This window comes from Electrona antarctica (genome assembly GCF_951216825.1).
Source record: "Electrona antarctica genome assembly, chromosome: 5".
Taxonomy (NCBI): Eukaryota; Metazoa; Chordata; class Actinopteri; order Myctophiformes; family Myctophidae; genus Electrona; species Electrona antarctica.
Window position 1 is genome coordinate 44,991,177 of NC_136810.1, and position 18,029 is coordinate 45,009,205.

At 43.7% G+C, this 18,029-nt stretch overlaps 1 protein-coding gene across 2 annotated transcripts in view; it reads left to right on the forward strand.

Moving 5' to 3' along the window:
• The window catches only part of chka (choline kinase alpha), a 28,244-nt gene that overhangs the window by 6,195 nt on the left and 4,020 nt on the right, over nucleotides 1-18,029 (forward strand). For both annotated transcript variants that reach the window (XM_079500786.1, XM_079500787.1), the window contains 8 exons: nucleotides 5,409-5,522; nucleotides 6,934-7,067; nucleotides 10,209-10,313; nucleotides 10,987-11,045; nucleotides 11,469-11,556; nucleotides 16,611-16,719; nucleotides 17,688-17,794; nucleotides 17,912-17,993. In XM_079500786.1, coding sequence (XP_079356912.1) covers nucleotides 5,409-5,522; nucleotides 6,934-7,067; nucleotides 10,209-10,313; nucleotides 10,987-11,045; nucleotides 11,469-11,556; nucleotides 16,611-16,719; nucleotides 17,688-17,794; nucleotides 17,912-17,993 — 798 coding nt within the window. The remainder of the gene's footprint in view (nucleotides 1-5,408; nucleotides 5,523-6,933; nucleotides 7,068-10,208; nucleotides 10,314-10,986; nucleotides 11,046-11,468; nucleotides 11,557-16,610; nucleotides 16,720-17,687; nucleotides 17,795-17,911; nucleotides 17,994-18,029) is intronic.

The window sequence follows — 18,029 nt, forward strand, 5'->3', positions numbered from 1 at the left end:
AGATCTCTTCCAGGTGTTATTTTTGTAACACATTTTAGCATGTTGTTCATGGTTCATAGAGTGCTGCATACTGTAGCTATCCTACAAAAGTGTTCACCTGTGTGTGTTGATGGATGAGTGCAACAAAAGTATCCCTTCAGATGTGTCCGAAATCCTTGACTGTGACCAGCCATGGATTTACTGAATAGATACGTTTCAAGGTTAGCTCTGTTGACAGTGTACCAGCTGCACCATTGCAAGGTCAGTACAGTAGCTCAGTACCAAAATCCATTGAAAAAACAGGGGAGTAATGATGGTCTGAGACTACTAACAGATAAACAGATTTGTGTTATCTGGGATATGTTTTTAATCAAGACCCTAACCCAGGGAGGTTGTTATTTGAGTAGATTCTTCAATTCTTCTTCTAGAAGTGAAACCTCCAAATAGAATGCTAAGGTACAACAGCGGAAGCTTCTGTTTCCTGTAAATGGCTTAAACGGAAGGAAACGTTGTACACATGTTGCAATTCCTCAGCTTGTGAGTTGTGGTGGAACAGAACGGCAACAAAAGAATTGATCATTAACCTTTAAATAGGTAGAAGACTTGGCGGAGAGAGTGAGCCAACTCAAAGAGACCACCAAACGGTCTCTATCAATTCAAACGGGCCACAGGAAATGAAATGGATTGTGTTATCACAAAGTCAATAATGGGGTAAATTACGTCACGCTCATAGGACACTAGCTGTCACAGCTTAGATACAGTAGCTTTGAACATTAACGCCTTAAGGGCACTCTCTAGTTTGCATATAACTTACAACTGACTCATATCGTAACTGCGTTAGATCTAATGCCTAAAGGAAAACGCTAGACTGAAACACTTTCTGCATGGGACCAAGCGAAAATGTTTTTCTTTTTCTTGCACACTCAAGTCCCAATGAAACTGAACCTAATAAAGTCATGTTGGTAGTATGCAGCCCTGTCCTTCATCAGGGAGTAGGCTAATTAAAATGATCGCAATACATGAAAGCACTAGTCAATGATTGTTTGTTATCATTGCCCTGTAGTCTGGCTGTAGGTTAATGCCACTATACTATTGGGTCACCCCGGAATGCTCGGTAGCCTGACTTCACACTAAGCAGTAAGCTACTATAATGACGTGTGTCAACGCGATTCGTTTACCGTAACAGAGATCCCCTACCAACAGGATCACAGACAGTAATTGGGATGATCCTATATCAGCAAGTGGATCTTTGGTATTTAGGTCACAGGACATGACACCAACATTCTGAACGTAAGTGTCATCAACACGTGCTGGTCGTTTGTGTGGCAGGGTAAACACCGTAACAGAGACCATGTACACTACTAGTCACAGACCCAATGAATGACTTGTGTGGCACCTTCCAAGAAAGTTACTACTCTCTGGTGTACGTATGCGCAGGCTCATGCTTGATTTATACTTCGTTGTACGACGGCCTAACGTGCCGGAAATAGCCGATCTGTGTCACGGCATTGCATAACATGGGTGGGGCAATAGGAAGCTCACAGTCCAAACACGTAGCAGACCCTGTACATGGTCAAAAGATCAAATCTGTTAAGAATCTGCAAAGTGTAAACTTTCCACTGTGAGCATCCGATGACTGAATTTTACCGTGAACCTTGCATGCAGCAAAGACCTTTTCAAATCCTAGCTAGCAATAAATAGATATTATAATGAAAATATCCCTATAGTAATTAATAGTGTCTTTAATTGCATAATATGAAATATATAAAATATATAGTGCATTTCATTGATGAAAATAGGTTTTCAATGTAATGGGACCCAGGGGTGGTCTTTTAGATGTGTCCCAGGGACATTTTATCAGTCCTACTTCAACTGTACGTTAGAGTACAGTACTGAGAATTGAGTAAGACTTTCATCCCAGAACCCCCGGAGGGTGACATGATTGCGTCCTTTCTCAATTTAGTGAGTCTAAAGGCCTATCCAGTTTTCGGTGACCACCGAAAACTACAACATGACATCATGCTGCGGTGGTCGACGTCATGCTGCGGTGGTCACTGCTCACACAACACATCTCTCTGTTTTTACTGACCACGGTGGTCACCTCCTCACCGAGAACTGGACTATGAATATGCCTTTAGGATGCAGGCTCTTTGCATCACTGCATTATATTAGTGGTTCTCAAAATAGGACCCGAGGGGTTCCCAGCTAATCTTCTGATATTTAGGAACCAAATGGACCCTTACTGGACTGTAACTCATAGATTCTCAGTGTTACGGGGTTAAACCGTTTTAAGAACCACTGGGTTGTCATTATATTATAGATAGGAAAGTGTGTGGCTCTGAGTCTCTGTTGGCTGTGTGTATTCCAGTCTTCAGGAACCCGCTTCTAGCACATGTTTCCAAATAACGTGTAGCATCTACTGCCACAAATCAACCACTATTGTTTCCATCACGCTCATTTCCTGCAATGAGTGCATTCCTTGGCTCATGGCCAAAGAGCCCAGCATTCAACCCTGAACACGGTCTCAGCAATTGTTTATATGCATACAGCACGCTATACTATATATAAGTCACTGTAACATTCCACAACGATTTAGTGGAGGAGAGTTCACTTCAGGACGCAAAAGTGATTGTTGCTGGCTAGCATAGTCAAACACCCAGCAATGATGAGCAGGAATTTGAGGTTTTACTTACCACCAAGTTCTTACATCAAATGACCCGAAAGAGCATAGTTAAGACTACTAGTACAACGTGTGTCACTGTCAACGTTATTAATTTACAGTAACGGAGATCCCCTACCAACAGTATCACAGACTCGGTAATTGGATTGATCCTATATCACTAACTGGATCTCTGCTATTTAGGTGAACTTGTAACATGACACCAACATTCTGAATGTAAGTGTTATAATGTCATTAGCACATGCTGGTATTCAAACCCTGAACACAGTCTCAACAATAACGGTAATTATATGCAAGCATATACAGCACACTATAAGTCACCGTAACATGGTGATTTAGACAATGTATTGTGATAAAACACACTCCACATAGTGGAGGAGAGTTCTCTTCAGGACGCATTGAAATGCAAATTGATTGCTGGCTAGCATAGTCGGACACAGAAATGTATGCATTTCCATATCCCAGAAATGGTGAGCAGGAATTTGAGGTTCTTACATTTATACCAAGTGATGGCCCATCAAATAACTCAAAAGAACATAGTTAAGCTTATGCTTTAATGGACCAAACAAAATAGTTCTGGTCTGCAGCTATTTGATGCCATTTTGAATGTATGTTTATTTTTGGTAGGGGACAGGTAACTGGGGTGTTTTAGTTGTTTCTTTTTGGTAGGGGACAGGTAACTGGGGTGTTTTAGTTGTTTCTTTTTGGTAGGGGACAGGTAACTGGGGTGTTTTAGTTGTTTCTTTTTGGTAGGGGACAGGTAACTGGGGTGTTTTAGTTGTTTCTTTTTGGTAGGGGACAGGTAACTGGGGTGTTTTAGTTGTTTCTTTTTGGTAGGGGACAGGTAACTGGGGTGTTTTAGTTGTTTCTTTTTGGTAGGGGACAGGTAACTGGGGTGTTTTAGTTGTTTCTTTTTGGTAGGGGACAGGTAACTGGGGTGTTTTAGTTGTTTCTTTTTGGTAGGGGACAGGTAACTGGGGTGTTTTAGTTGTTTCTTTTTGGTAGGGGACAGGTAACTGGGGTGTTTTAGTTTATTTTTGGTAGGGGACAGGTAACTGGGGTGTTTTAGTTTATTTTTGGTAGGGGACAGGTAACTGGGGTGTTTTAGTTTATTTTTGGTAGGGGACAGGTAACTGGGGTGTTTTAGTTTATTTTTGGTAGGGGACAGGTAACTGGGGTGTTTTAGTTTATTTTTGGTAGGGGACAGGTAACTGGGGTGTTTTAGTTGTTTATTTTTGGTAGGGGACAGGTAACTGGGGTGTTTTAGTTGTTTATTTTTGGTAGGGGACAGGTAACTGGGGTGTTTTAGTTGTTTATTTTTGGTAGGGGACAGGTAACTGGGGTGTTTTAGTTGTTTATTTTTGGTAGGGGACAGGTAACTGGGGTGTTTTAGTTACTTACTGCAAGATATACGACATACCCACACCATCTTCTTTAGTTTTCCAAATGGTGTTGTTAGTAAAATGTCTGTCTGTTGCCTCCATTAAGGATGCACCGATTAATCATCTGAACATTGGTTACAGACGATACTTGCTTTAATTTGGCTTGCTTGTACTCTAATCTGTCCTGTGCATCTCAATGTCAACATTACCTGTAAGTAAGTAGGTATGGCTGCTGTGCTCTAGCAGTGGTTCTCAAATATTTTCACATGAAGGACCCCCATATTGATATGTATTTGAAAATATTCCCATAACAGAAGATTTTTAGTGTTTATTAAACGGTTCCTCATTTTGCTGCAGACCCCCGTAAATCCCCTCCAGGGACGGCTGCGGGACCCCAATTGAGAACCAGTGCTAGAAAGGGGTCCAGCACCTGCTGATTGCTGAACTCCTTGGCCAGACCACTCTTCTAATGACCTCCATTTGGTATTGAGCCCAGGCAGGCCTATCTGTCTTTATATAATAGAATGGAACCAAAGCAGCAGCATGGGATCTGGTACACCGCCTGAGTAAACTCCCTCTCTCAGGCTCCAGAGGCACATGTTTCATCTGTTGGTGGGAGGTTTCATTCTCCACAGTAACACTGGCCAGAGATGAGCACTCCTCTCGCTCTCTCTCTCTCTCTCTCTCTCTGTGTGTGTGTGTGTGTGTGTGTGTGTGTGTGTGTGTGTGTGTGTGTGTGTGTGTGTGTGTGTGTGTGTGTGTGTGTGTGTGTGTGTGTGTGTGTGTGTGTGTGTGTGTGTGTGTGTGTGTGTGTGTGTGTGTGTGTGTGTGTGTGTGTGTGTGTGTGTGTGTGTGTGTGTCGCGCTGTATTGTGTTGTGTCTCTAATCTCTCACTAACATGCATGCGCGCGTGTGCGTTCCTCCTGAAGTGAAAGGCCAGGCTGTCCACTCTGCCTCGGCAGCTATAGAGTGATGACTGGTGGATTCACTGGGCCAACGGACACAATCCATGTGCTGTTGTCCTCTCCTCATGCATGGCACCACAGTGTACCAAGCTATAGCCCTAACTACAACCTCCTCTCATTCCTACACCAGCTTCCTTCTGTTCTCTGAAGACGTCCACTGAGGCTTCATGTCGTTCTGTGATTCCCAACTAAAAGTGTGTTCATGTTAAAAAAATTACATGATTTTCAAGTGGGCCTTGGTCTATGAATGGTTGGGAACCATTGAGGCTTTTCAACCCATTCATCTAATTTCTCACACTGTTCTGGTGACGGGTGATGGACAACAGTCGACTCGTACATATTGTACCGTCCGTGGCATTTATTTGTAACGTTTTGCTGCTTTGTGCTTTCATGTAATTCCAGGGGGCAGAGGCCATGGTCCTGGAGAGTGTGATGTTTGCAATTCTAGCAGAGAGAGAGTTGGGACCCAAACTCTATGGCATCTTCCCCCCCGGTCGACTAGAGCAGTATGTCCCTGTAAGTCAGCATTGTGTGTGTGCTTGTACTTGCGTGGCACCACCTCCATGTCTTACACTGTATTATGGTTATGTTGGTGTTCTGTTCAATGATGTATGATTGACGAGAGAATTAATAAACCATAAAACATCTGCTCTCCAGTCAGTAAACTGTTATGCAATGAGTTTTCCGCTCGGCTGACATGGACATTATTTACACACTATTGCCCTTAACCTGTGACCAAAGCATAGGAAACCTCTCTGGTTCTTTGGATTAAACCAGATCAAATCCATTTTAACCAGTGCTGTACCCAACTCGGTAGGGCTGCACAATTCTGGATCAAATGTGAATCTGTTTTTGGTTTTCACAAGAATTGAGATCATGATTCTCACACGATTCTCATATTTTTTACCATGAAAATATTTATTGTCTTCAGTCTGTAGTTGCTGAACATTATGGCGGCGGTGGCTCAGGGGTAGAGTGGCTGGATGGCAACCGCAAGGTTCCCAGTTCGAACCCGGTCTCCCCCAGAGTTGTCGAAGTGTCCTTGAGCAAGACACTGAACCCCGAATTGCTCCCGATGAGCTGGTTGGTGCCTTGCATGGTTTCCTCTGGTGTGTGTGTGTGTGTGTGTGTGTGTGTGTGTGTGTGTGTGTGTGTGTGTGTGTGTGTGTGTGTGTGTGTGTGTGTGTGTGTGTGTGTGTGTGTGTGTGTGTGTGTGTGTGTGTGTGTGTGTGTGTGTGTGTGTGTGTGTGTGTGTGTGTGTGTGTGTGTGTGTGTGTGTGTGTGTGTGTGTGTGTGTGTAATCTATGTAATCTATGTAAAGCGCCTTGGATAAAGGCGCTATATAAATGCACCATTTACTATATTCAAAATGTGGCACCGGGAGCCAACTACTTTAAACAGACAACATCAAAGTGCTTGACATAAACCTCTCTTTAAGTCTCTCTTGTAAGTAAGAGTAACTAAAATGAATTGGACAGCCAACTAGTGCTGCACAATTCTTGTTCAAATTTAGAAATGAGATCGCATAGGAATCTAGATTGCGATCTTTTTTTTCCTCAGATTAATCGTGCAGCACTATCCAGTACTCAAGTCAAAGTATAAAAATACTTCAAATATTACTCAACTTCAAGTAAAAGTTGAGTTTAAGATTCATAAATTGGTTGTATGTAAATGAGATCAGAGGAGCCTTAGGACAATAGTAACCATACCATATTATGAACCCGAGCGCTCTTATGCCACCATGATTATGATGATGGGTGAATACAAGCGCCATCCAAGGGTCAACAAAAGATAGGTTTGCGTTTGATCTGATTTGCAAGTGATAGTATGTATGCAGGTGAATGATTCATTTGAAGCTGTCTCAGTCTGTACACGGTATCATCAGTTGCTGGATGAATAAAATCATTATGTTCTATTAAAACTACAGAGCCGTAAACTGGACACCTGTGAGCTCAGCGACCCTAGCATCTCAGCCGAGGTCGCAGAGAAGATGGCAAAGTTCCATGGCATGAGGATGCCCTTCAACAAAGAGCCCAAATGGCTGTTTGGAACCATGGACAAGTAAGTGGTTTGCACTTCACAGAGGAGATTGTTTGCACATCTTGTACCTGTATTTAGGTCAGGAGGTGCTGGCCATCCAAAAATACACTGCTGCCTATAAATATAAATGTATACACAATGCTAAAAGAGTGCTACAGTTTGTAGTCCTAAAGCTGAGATGGTGGTGTTTACACCACCATCTCATTAGAACCATTGCATTAGAACCATTGTTCTAATGCTTGAATTATTCATGCAGAACATGTATTCAATCTATCCAAAACCGAATGCAAAACTTCCATTGGAAATATCCGATGGGTAGCAATGGCGAAGATATCATTGGCCTTCTAAAATCCCTATCACCTATCATTGTGGGGGGAAAACGGTGTTGTACTGGAACTGCCAGTGTATAAATTCACCACTGGTCAGTGCAGTGATGGAGTCCTATTACTGACTGTCATCCTGTCCTGGTGTGCAGCAGGTATATAGGCCAGTGGAATTCTTGAGCGGACTGAGTGTTGCTTATTTAAGACGTATGATAACAGTTCTCCATGATGATAATAGAGTATACTGGACCACATTAAAGACGTGACAGTCAAAAAGGAACATGGTGTGTGTGACCGACATTCATTTTAAAATTTTAGGTTTACTTTGTGCTAAAGATGCACCTGCTGTACTATGTAACTTTTTATAGTAATTACAATAATTGTCCAATTTTGTCCAATCTGTAGCAAGCAGGTGGGCTATGAGATCAGTGGTAAAAAAAAAAAGAAAGAAAACCTCATCACTTGTGTGGGAGACCCGGCGGGTTGTGTGGGAGACCCGGCGGGTTGTGTGGGAGACCCGGCGGGTTGTGTGGGAGACCCAGTGGGTTGTGTAGGAGACCCGGCGGGTTGTGTGGGAGACCCGGCGGGTTGTGTGGGAGACCCGGCGGGTTGTGTGGGAGACCCGGCGGGTTGTGTGGGAGACCCGGTGGGTTGTGTGGGAGACCCGGCGGGTTGTGTTGGAGACCCGGCGGGTTGTGTAGGAGACCCGGCGGGTTGTGTGGGAGACCCGGCGGGTTGTGTGGGAGACCCGGCGGGTTGTGTGGGAGACCCGGCGGGTTGTGTGGGAGACCCGGTCGGGTTGTGTGGGAGACCCGGTGGGTTGTGTGGGAGACCCGGCGGGTTGTGTTGGAGACCCGGCGGGTTGTGTGGGAGACCCGGCGGGTTGTGTGGGAGACCCGGCGGGTTGTGTTGGAGACCTGGCGGGTTGTGTTGGAGACCCAGCGGGTTGTGTGGGAGACCCGGCGGGTTGTGTTGGAGACCTGGCGGGTTGTGTTGGAGACCCAGCGGGTTGTGTGGGAGACCCGGCGGGTTGTGTGGGAGACCCAGCGGGTTTTCTGGGAGACCCGGCGGGTTGTGTGGGAGACCCGGCGGGTTCGAATCCGGTGTAGGACAGGAAAGTCAAAGAAGGTAGCTTTAAGTCCCTTTGTTGTGTAATATTTGCATTGTGCAATGTCTACAACAGTTAACGGAAAAGTACCCTGTCGGGTGCTATACCAGCCTTTAAGTTTGTAGGCTAACACAGCCTAAGGCAGGTTAAGCAACAAGAATGACATGCGTCTCTGTGTCTGTTTACAAAACCTCTGTTTGTTCAAGGTTACAGTCAGTCTGTCACCTGATCACAATGGCTGAGGTGAGATGTTGATAGGGTGGTTTTCGTAGAGGTGACTGACCCGGGACAAGACACCCTAATCACCAGGCTGTTCCTCCCTTCCACTGTTCTATCTCGGCTCATGTCATAAAACTATTCCAGTTGCCGGGAATGTTGGCATGTAACATTTTATTGGGACTTCACTGATTACAGTCAAAGAGAACATGGCTGGCTGGTGGTGGTGGTGGTGGTGGTGGTGGTAGACCACCACTCTGACATCCTCCCTACAGGACAGAAACTTACACATCCATCCTGCCTCCAGTTGTCCCTCCATTCATACAGGAAGCAGAGCCAGGGTTACTCATCTGACATAACAGGGAGATGAAATACTGATGGGTGTGTGTGGGGGATGGTAGTGGTCACTCACTGTGTCACTGGAGTGCATGGTTATTTTCCCACCCAAAAAAACACAACCAAGATGTCTCAATGGTCATTGCTGATTATTACCAGGACGAGGGATATGTACTTTTAGCCCTGTCCTGATTGTCTGTTGGCAAGATATTTGTAAAGCCCCAGAATTGATTGAGTGATTGAATAGTGTATTAGACAGAAATGTAAAACAACAACAGAGTACAGTCATACACTTGGTCTAAAAGGGTGTGTGTGTGTGTGTGTGTGTGTGTGTGTGTGTGTGTGTGTGTGTGTGTGTGTGTGTGTGTGTGTGTGTGTGTGTGTGTGTGTGTGTGTGTGTGTGTGTGTGTGTGTGTGTGTGTGTGTGTGTGTGTGTGTGTGTGTGTGTGTGTGTGTGTGTGTGTGTGTGTGTGTGTGTGTGTGTGTGTGTGTGTGTGGTGGTTCTGTTTTGACCTTGTGAATAATGTTGCATGTCATGATTTCTCATGACCTTTGAACGGTGATAGTACTTCCAGATGACGTGTCATCATGGCCTGATGAGACTGTGTCACATAACAACAGATAACACGGTCAGGTTTGTGTTGTGAATGCCTCTATTATTGTCTCCACCAGGCCGAAGGCCTGGGGATAGAGTATGTTTTGCACTCCATCCGTGTGTGTGTGAGTGAGTGAGTCCGTGTGTCCATCCGTCCGTCTGTTACCAGCTAATCTCCGGCACCGTTAACCCGGTCGATGCCAAATTTTGCACACACACTCCCTGGATGCCAACGATGAACCTCTGCCCCAAAATTTCCAGAATGGCCTGTTATAGCGCCACCAGGAGGCCGACTTTTGAAAAACATTTTTTTTTATATTACTCCTCCAGATTCTGTCCACAAATCCCGCAAATCGTTACACACTATCTCTATAGTCATGTGTTGGATCTGTCCGATATTTCATATTCCATCCTAATTGGCTAACATTGGCTTTCCTACTAGGCTGAGGAATATATCCCACCCTTTTCACATTGGCCTGTTATAGCGCCATATAGCGATATATATTATAAAACAAAATATTATTATTGTGATTATTATTATTATTATCATCATCAATAATCATAATAATACAATCCTCCACCAGGTACCTGAACCAAGTCATGAGGCTGGTCTTCACCCGGGAGTCACACCTACGTCGTTTCAACCGCCTGCTCAGCTATAACCTGCCTCACGAGATGGATATGCTCAAGTAAGAGTCCATATGCACGTGTACAGAAGGACTGTAATGTATTCTACAGGCCTGTGCACGGTCCCAAGATCATTCTGACCTTGGAAAGTGGATTATTCCTAATAATAATAATAACTAGAACTGCACTTTGGCGAGTGCCTACTTGCTTGTTGCACACAAGTAGGCCATAAATGGCCTACTAGTGCACAAGCAGAGCGCGCAAGTACTGGTGACGTATATGTCGATCAGTGTCGGGTGGATTAAAGGAAATGCCTCTATGTATATGTAATTTGTAAGTTGATTAGCGGTATACTGTGGTTACTTTGCGTATGCGTATGTATCGTAGCAGCATATGACGTCAGGGTATAACTGGTATAACTAGCTCTCAATTATATGTTTTAGCGTCGGGAGGATTAAAGGTAATGTCCCTATGTATACATGTATGTAATCTGACACCACTGCCATATCAAGCACAAGTAGTCATTATGTCATACGCTGGCACGGCGCATACGCATCAAACATCGCCCTGGACGAAATCTATTACTTGCACACTCTGCTTGCGCAAGTAATAATGTCCTTCCCAGCTACGGGCATTTTGTATGCGTGTCAGATAAGATAATCTTGTCTTTCTGCTGCCAGAGAGAGACCAATATAAACATGCCAAAACACTGAGTTGTAATTGTGATCCACACAGGTGTCTCCTGGAGTCCACCCATTCACCTGTAGTCTTCTGCCACAACGACTGTCAAGAAGGTATGGATTTATGGCTTAAGACAGTGTTTCTCAAAGTGGGGACCCTCAGGGGTTCCTGAGTGGGTTCCAGGGTGTCCCCAGCAAAACAATACAGCATTAAAATCTGTGTTTTAATCCTATGTATTGGAAAATAGTGGATAGAATGTGAATATATTTGAATGATTTTAACCGTTAAAATCCTGTATGGGGTCCTTGGCACAGTATTTTCAGATTGGGGGGGGGGGGGGGGGACGACACACACGACAACAAAACATTTAATTTGGGGGTCATTGAATTGTAACGGTAAACACTGGGCTAAGGCAAGTAATCCTGGGATTTGTAGAGGCTATGTTGCATGCTTAAGATGAGACACCCTACTAATGTAAAGGTATTGAATTGAAAATAATGGTCATTGCAAATAATAATAATGCTCGTGGTTTTTAGGCAACATCCTGCTGCTGAACAGACGCCAGGGCTCAGACAAGCAGAAGCTGATGCTCATTGACTTTGAATATAGCAGCTACAATTACAGGTAAGTTACAGCAACATGCTGTATTAAACGCCACTTTAACCATTATTTTAAACTTTAGCTGTTGAAAAATAGCAGATCTACAAGCTCGTAGCACGGCGAGTGCCGCGCTACGAGCTTGTAGATCTGCTATTTTTGAAAAATCGTGAAAATGTGTGCAAATCTTGGAATGTATATTCTTTCACAGCGAACACTTTTAACTCAAATCTTTGCTTCTGGGGAGGTCCCTGTACTGGAACAACATATTTTCAGATGGGGGTCTGTGGCCAATTACATGTCATTCTAGGGGTCCTTGACATGAAATAGTTTGAGAACCACTAATATAGAACTGACATCGTTTTTTTTTCTTTTTCAGAAAACTGTCATGATTTAGAAGACTGTTTGTAGAATCTGGTCTCAGGTCTAAATGGGTTAAAGTCGATTGTAAAACCAGACTAACAACTGAAAAGCACAATTCTCTCTTCCCATTGTGACATTTTGTGAGCTTACTTTCACGCGACGCTGTGTGTCATATGACAAAGTATACCGATTGATTGATTGATTCTTTATTGAAGTGTCATGCTTCCGAAGAAGCCCAGCCCATAATGGACTTACAGGACACTTTTTACAGTTTACAATAAACCGACATGACGGTTTGCAAACAATGATCAATTGAATACCAAACTGACACTCCAGATCCTTACGAGCAGATTACATAATATATAACATAAAATAAAATACACCATTAGGCCTGTGACAGGAGACACATGTACCTACTTGAAGAGCTGGGATTGTCTTCTACTCCAGGCTCTAGAAACAAACTGGGCTGTCCTAAATACTTCATAATTAAATAACCAGTCTAACTTCTGTCCATCATCTTCCATCTATACCATTTTGAATACACTGTTGTAGAGATACAGTACACGTTTCTGCCCAACAGCAAGGCGGACATCTGAAATGAAACTAGTAGAGTACTAAATGTATTTCCTCCGCCTTTCAAGGTCTGTGAGCTCAGAGAATGCCCATGAAAGGCAAAGTTTTAACCGATTCCTTGGTCTGGCCAATGGAAGTGAATGGCTACAGCTCCCCCCCCCCCCCCCCCTCAGTGAGCCTGGTAGCACAAGGCAGTCACCAAGACTGAGTTTATATAACTACACTAAAACATGTTCTAACACGGTTGTCCTCACTCGAACTCTTACACTATAGAGGTTGTAACATACAGTGTCTAGAGATGCCAGATGTTTGAGTCCTGATTTTGGAAAGTCTTAGTACAAGCTCACAACACTGCGTCGCAACTTTAAGACCAGCCAGTGTATGTATATATATATATATATATATATATATATATATATGGAGTTATGGACAGACCATTCTATCAGTCTGGCTCTAGGACAGTGCATATACGTAGGCTCCAGTCTAGCACTGTGCTGCGTCACCTTCCATCTCCTCGCCTCATCTGCCCTTCTCAGCAGAGTGTGCCCTTGGAAGACAGCCAGTTCCCATTTAATGCTACCTCTGCAGTCGGTCGGGAGGGGTGAGCCTAATAGTAAGTGAGAGGGAGAAAGAGAGTGAATCCAGGGTGAGACGGTAAGAAGGGAAGAGATGGGGAGATGAAAGGCACAGAGCCAGCTTCTTTATCTGGCAGCCTGACTTCCATCCATATTTCACAAGCACTCCGCTCTGATGAGTCTTTATGTAACCGACCGTCGTCTGGAGGGAAGGCCACGGAGAATGCATAGGACATGATGGAGTCGGACCGGTCTTATCAATCCCCTCCTGTCTGTTTGGGGGGGAGGGGGGACACGGCGGACCAGACAAGACACTACAGTACAGCTGTCTGCGTTCTTTGTACTCTTCGCTGGAAGATTTCAGGGTTGGAGTGGTGTGGTGTCTGTGTGCTACTTTGCACTTGCCGTGTGTGTGTGTGTGTGTGTGTGTGTGTGTGTGTGTGTGTGTGTGTGTGTGTGTGTGTGTGTGTGTGTGTGTGTGTGTGTGTGTGTGTGTGTGTGTGTGTGTGTGTGTGTGTGTGTGTGTGTGTGTGTGTGTGTGTGTGTGTGTGTGTGTGTGTGTGTGTGTGTGTGTGTGTGTGTGTGTGTGTGTGTGTGTGTGTGTGTGCGCGCGCTCTCAGGAATTCCTGACTGGCTCAGTTTATGGGAAATGGCATAGTGCAGACTGGCCTTGGTTCCCACTTCAGTGATTCTGCCAAAGCATTTCTCTCTCTCTCTCTCTCTCTCTCTCTCTCACATGCACAGTTGCACACACAAACTCACCCATCTCTCCTCTCTCTCTCTCTCTCTCTCTCTCTCTCATATGCCACTCTCTGTTTCCTTCACATGCACACACAAACTCACCCATCCCCCCATCCTTGTTCTCAGCCTCTGTCCATGCGCATGGCTGCTTTAAACTCCTGCACGTGTGTACTGTTAACACACATGTACACATCATGTAGCACCGCCCACCCACACGGACAATGCGAGCCAGAGCCAGCTATTATTAGCCCTGCCACAATTATTACAATCGCCTAATTGTAATTTCTTTTTTAGATAATCGCAGTTATTCTTGCATAATCTTCAAAATGAATTCCAGGTCGAAAAATAGCAGATCTACTAGCTTACAACAAGTAAGTTTGTAGATCAACTATTTCTGCTATTTTGTAAAGATTTCTTGGAAAGAAAAAAATATCAAAAAATATCTGTGTCTGTGATTTCTTTGTATATTTAAGATATTTGTAATATCTGCCCTGTACAATTTGTGATTACAAAGCCTAAAAGGCAAAACAAATACAAATTGTAACGTTCCAATGTTCAGTGCAATTATCTGTGTGACAAATAATCGTGCTTAAATTTGTAATCGTGACAGCCCTAGCCACAACATGTGTGCGCGTACACACACACACACACACACAATTTGCCCACTAAACGGAAGCCCTCATGCCTTTTTTACTACAGTCCTCCACACGGCTATAGTTCACAAAAAGTAGACACATTTTATTTGTTTGCTATTTTTAAGTTTTCAGCCTTACATGTTGGATCATGTGGTTTCTGTTAGCCTCGTGCCAGTATTGATTTTAACTGTAATTTATTTGTCACCATTCCCCGCCGCAAACAATGCTCCGGTATCACTTTGTCCTGTCCTTGCATAAATGAAAGGCTTTAATTGGTTTGATGGATTACAGTCTTGCAGTTTACATGCAAGTACACATGCAAGCTCCTGCAGAGGGAGAGGGAGAGAGAATTGTGTCTGGTTTCTGGTTGTCATGGCAGCCTGTGGTATGCTTTGTAGATATCCTTCACTTGAGGACACAGTGGGGTGGTAGGCAGCTATGAAAACAAGATGACAAACGATTAAAAATAAAAGTATAGAAGCCCTAAAATGCCATGTTGTATACGCCCTTTTTTCTTGATTGTCTTGTGATAACGACCAGTCACGACTTAATTTTGTTTTCTTGTGGTCACAAGAAAAGGATCAAGTGATCTCGGGAAACAATGTTTAGTTTTCTCAAGATACTAGATAGTTTGATCGATCACAAGATAACAAGATTTTAATACACCACAGAGTCAAGTCATAGAATTAAATCTCTTTTTTGCACTGCACCTGTGTGCATAGCTTTGATATTCAAATTGTTATGAGTTGAGTTCATACAATACATGCATAATACCTGATAATGGTCTTTTTCACTCTTTATACTTTGCACTTACATGTGACACATGTGTAGGCAAGTATCTACAGTACAGTAGATGGTAAAGTATATAAAGTAGTACAGTAGACTAAGGTCTCAGAGGCACTTGCCCGTCGGGCAAGTAAAGGTCATGTTCCACTTGCCCTCAGCTCATGGCCACTTGCCCCCCAAAATATATTGTAGGCCTACATTTTGCATTACTGTTTATTTTAACGTATTTTTTACTTTCTACTGCTTGAAACGTTTCCTTTCCCAGTTGAAAACTTTTGAAAATTATGTTTTTTTTTAAGTCACAGTCACAATAGGCTACAGTAAACAATCAAGTTATGTAAATACTATATTTTATTTTAACAATACAAGATTTATTTTAACATTAGAGGTAGCTCTCTTCATAGTTGTTCTTCCATTGGGAGGACACCTCATTACTGGAGGTTCCACTTTCACACATTAGCATACTATCACTATCAGTATCAGTGTGAGATGAGTGTTGAATGACTGGCAACCATTAAACAACGACGTTCTGAAAACACAATAAACCAACCAGTGATGGTAGTGTTGACAATTGGCAGGCAATGTATATTGATGTGTGCACTGTGCACGTTCTGCGAGATTTACTTCATGGTACAACGGTGTTGTGTGCCGAAAACAGCTGATCCACACACTTTCGCAAACTTTCGCTGACGTCGTTCTGACTCATTTACTTTTTCTATCGTCACTTTTTCCTCTCTGTGACTGTGTCCGTAGTATGTTTTACCTTTTTCCCAGGCTGCTGGCCTGTTTTGGGGGGCTCAATATTTTGCTGGAGCAGGGACCTCTCTCATAGCTTCACGCGTGCTAGTAGAGCTACAGTGTGTGTGGTGGTGGTGGTGGCAGCGGGGGGTTGCTTGGGAGAGAGACAGAAAGCAGGGGAAGATGCGGAGGACGGCGCGCAATGACCACGTTCAATATCTCATGTTGTGTAAATGTTTATATAGCCAACTAAACAAAGACGTTCACTCAAAATGCACACTTGCCCGATCGGGCAAGCCGATAGCAACCTTCACCTGCCCGACCATTTTTTTGACTTGCCCCTGGCAAGCGGGCAAGCGTTAGTGCCAACCCCTGAGTACAGTATGTACTGTACATATGATTATGTAGGGTAGGTGGCTTTTATGTAATCATATACCATATCTGTCTCGATGATCTTATCATTGTTTCCCCTTTATGTCACATAGTGATGAAACAGCCCGGGAACATTCTGCTCCAACAGACAGAGCTGATGTGATTGTTGCTGCTCCCTTTGCTTGGTTGTAATTTATCCACTGATATCATCCAAATATCTCCATGTCTCTGTCCCACTCTCTTTCTCTTCTCCCCATGTCCGTCTATCTGCCTGTCTACCTTTCCTACTACTTTGCAGGGGGTTTGACATCGGCAACCATTTCTGTGAATGGGTGTATGACTACACCAACGACAAGTTCCCCTTCTTCAAAGTCAACACCCAGAACTACCCTTCAAAGGCCCAACAGGTCTGTATGGAGGAAAATTCTGTTTTTTTTCTGCTTCCGCTTCTTACCACTTCTGTGGTTTACTACTGTATATGGTGTTATATATTACTAGTCCTTACCCGTTCTGAATATATGAACAGCAAATGATGTTCAGTGTGGGTAATGCGATGTAATAGATGACATTACTGATAGGGGGGGAATTGTTTACAGATGGTCTTGGGAAGTTGGGTTGGGCACAAAAGTAGGCTAATTAAACGTTTCTTGTGCAAGTAAATGCCTGTAGTACAATCATAAGTACGCCATTGATGTGTGATGTAAATTTGGTGGTAATATTCTGCCTATAAATTAAAAGTTATTGAATATTTTCACGTTCGGTGTTGCACTTTGTAGACGGTCCCTAACCGCTCACTGTCTGCTGCCCATGGAGGTATAAGCTATTAAACGGTGAACGCGGAGGTTGGCTTTTTGGGCTTCAAAGCAAGTTGTAGTTTGTTCTTTATATAATCAGGTTAAGAATGAGATGTTTTGTGTGATTTAGGAATGTGTCGTTCCTGAGCTATTGAGCCAGCGTTGAGCATTGCATCTGCCTGTATTTGGCCCCGATTTGGCCGCGATGCTTCCCCAAAGAGGAAGTTATGTCGACTGACGCAAGAGTAGCTGTAGTATGGGTCCGAGTTGTTTTCCCCGTGTGGGTCTGATGCCTGCCTGGGGGAGGTGTGAAAAAGGGGAGGTGCGTTGGAGAATGCAAGGGGAATGTTGCGCGGAAAACTGTGTCCCAGTATTAATCTGTGTCCGTCCCAACATGCATTTCACTGGTGACACTTGCGGGGAGATGAGTTGTTTTTGACGCAAATTAATTTAATTAAGATGAAACCACCACCAGCCAAGAACTCTTCGTCTCTGCACAGAGACTTGGTGCATTTATAATAGTTCTTTACTCATCTAACAAAGAACCCAGCATGACCTTTACTTGTGGTTTCTACCGACAGATGCATTTCCTTGATAATTACCTGAGGGAGAAAGATGGAAGCTTTGACAATCTGAGTGAGGAAGACAAGGTGAAGCTGAAGGAAGAGATTTACATTGAGGTCAACAGGTGAGGTCAACAGGATACTAAAGTATTGCAATGATGCCGTGTGATTATATTATTATGTTATATAGATAATACAAAATTAATGTCTGTCTGTCTGTCTGTCTGTCTGTGTGTATGTAGGTTCTCTTTGGCATCCCACTTCTTTTGGGGTTTGTGGTCCATCATCCAAGCCAGGATCTCCACCATTGAATTTGGATACATGGTGGGTCTCGGAGCTTTTGGGGGGGGGGGGGGGGGG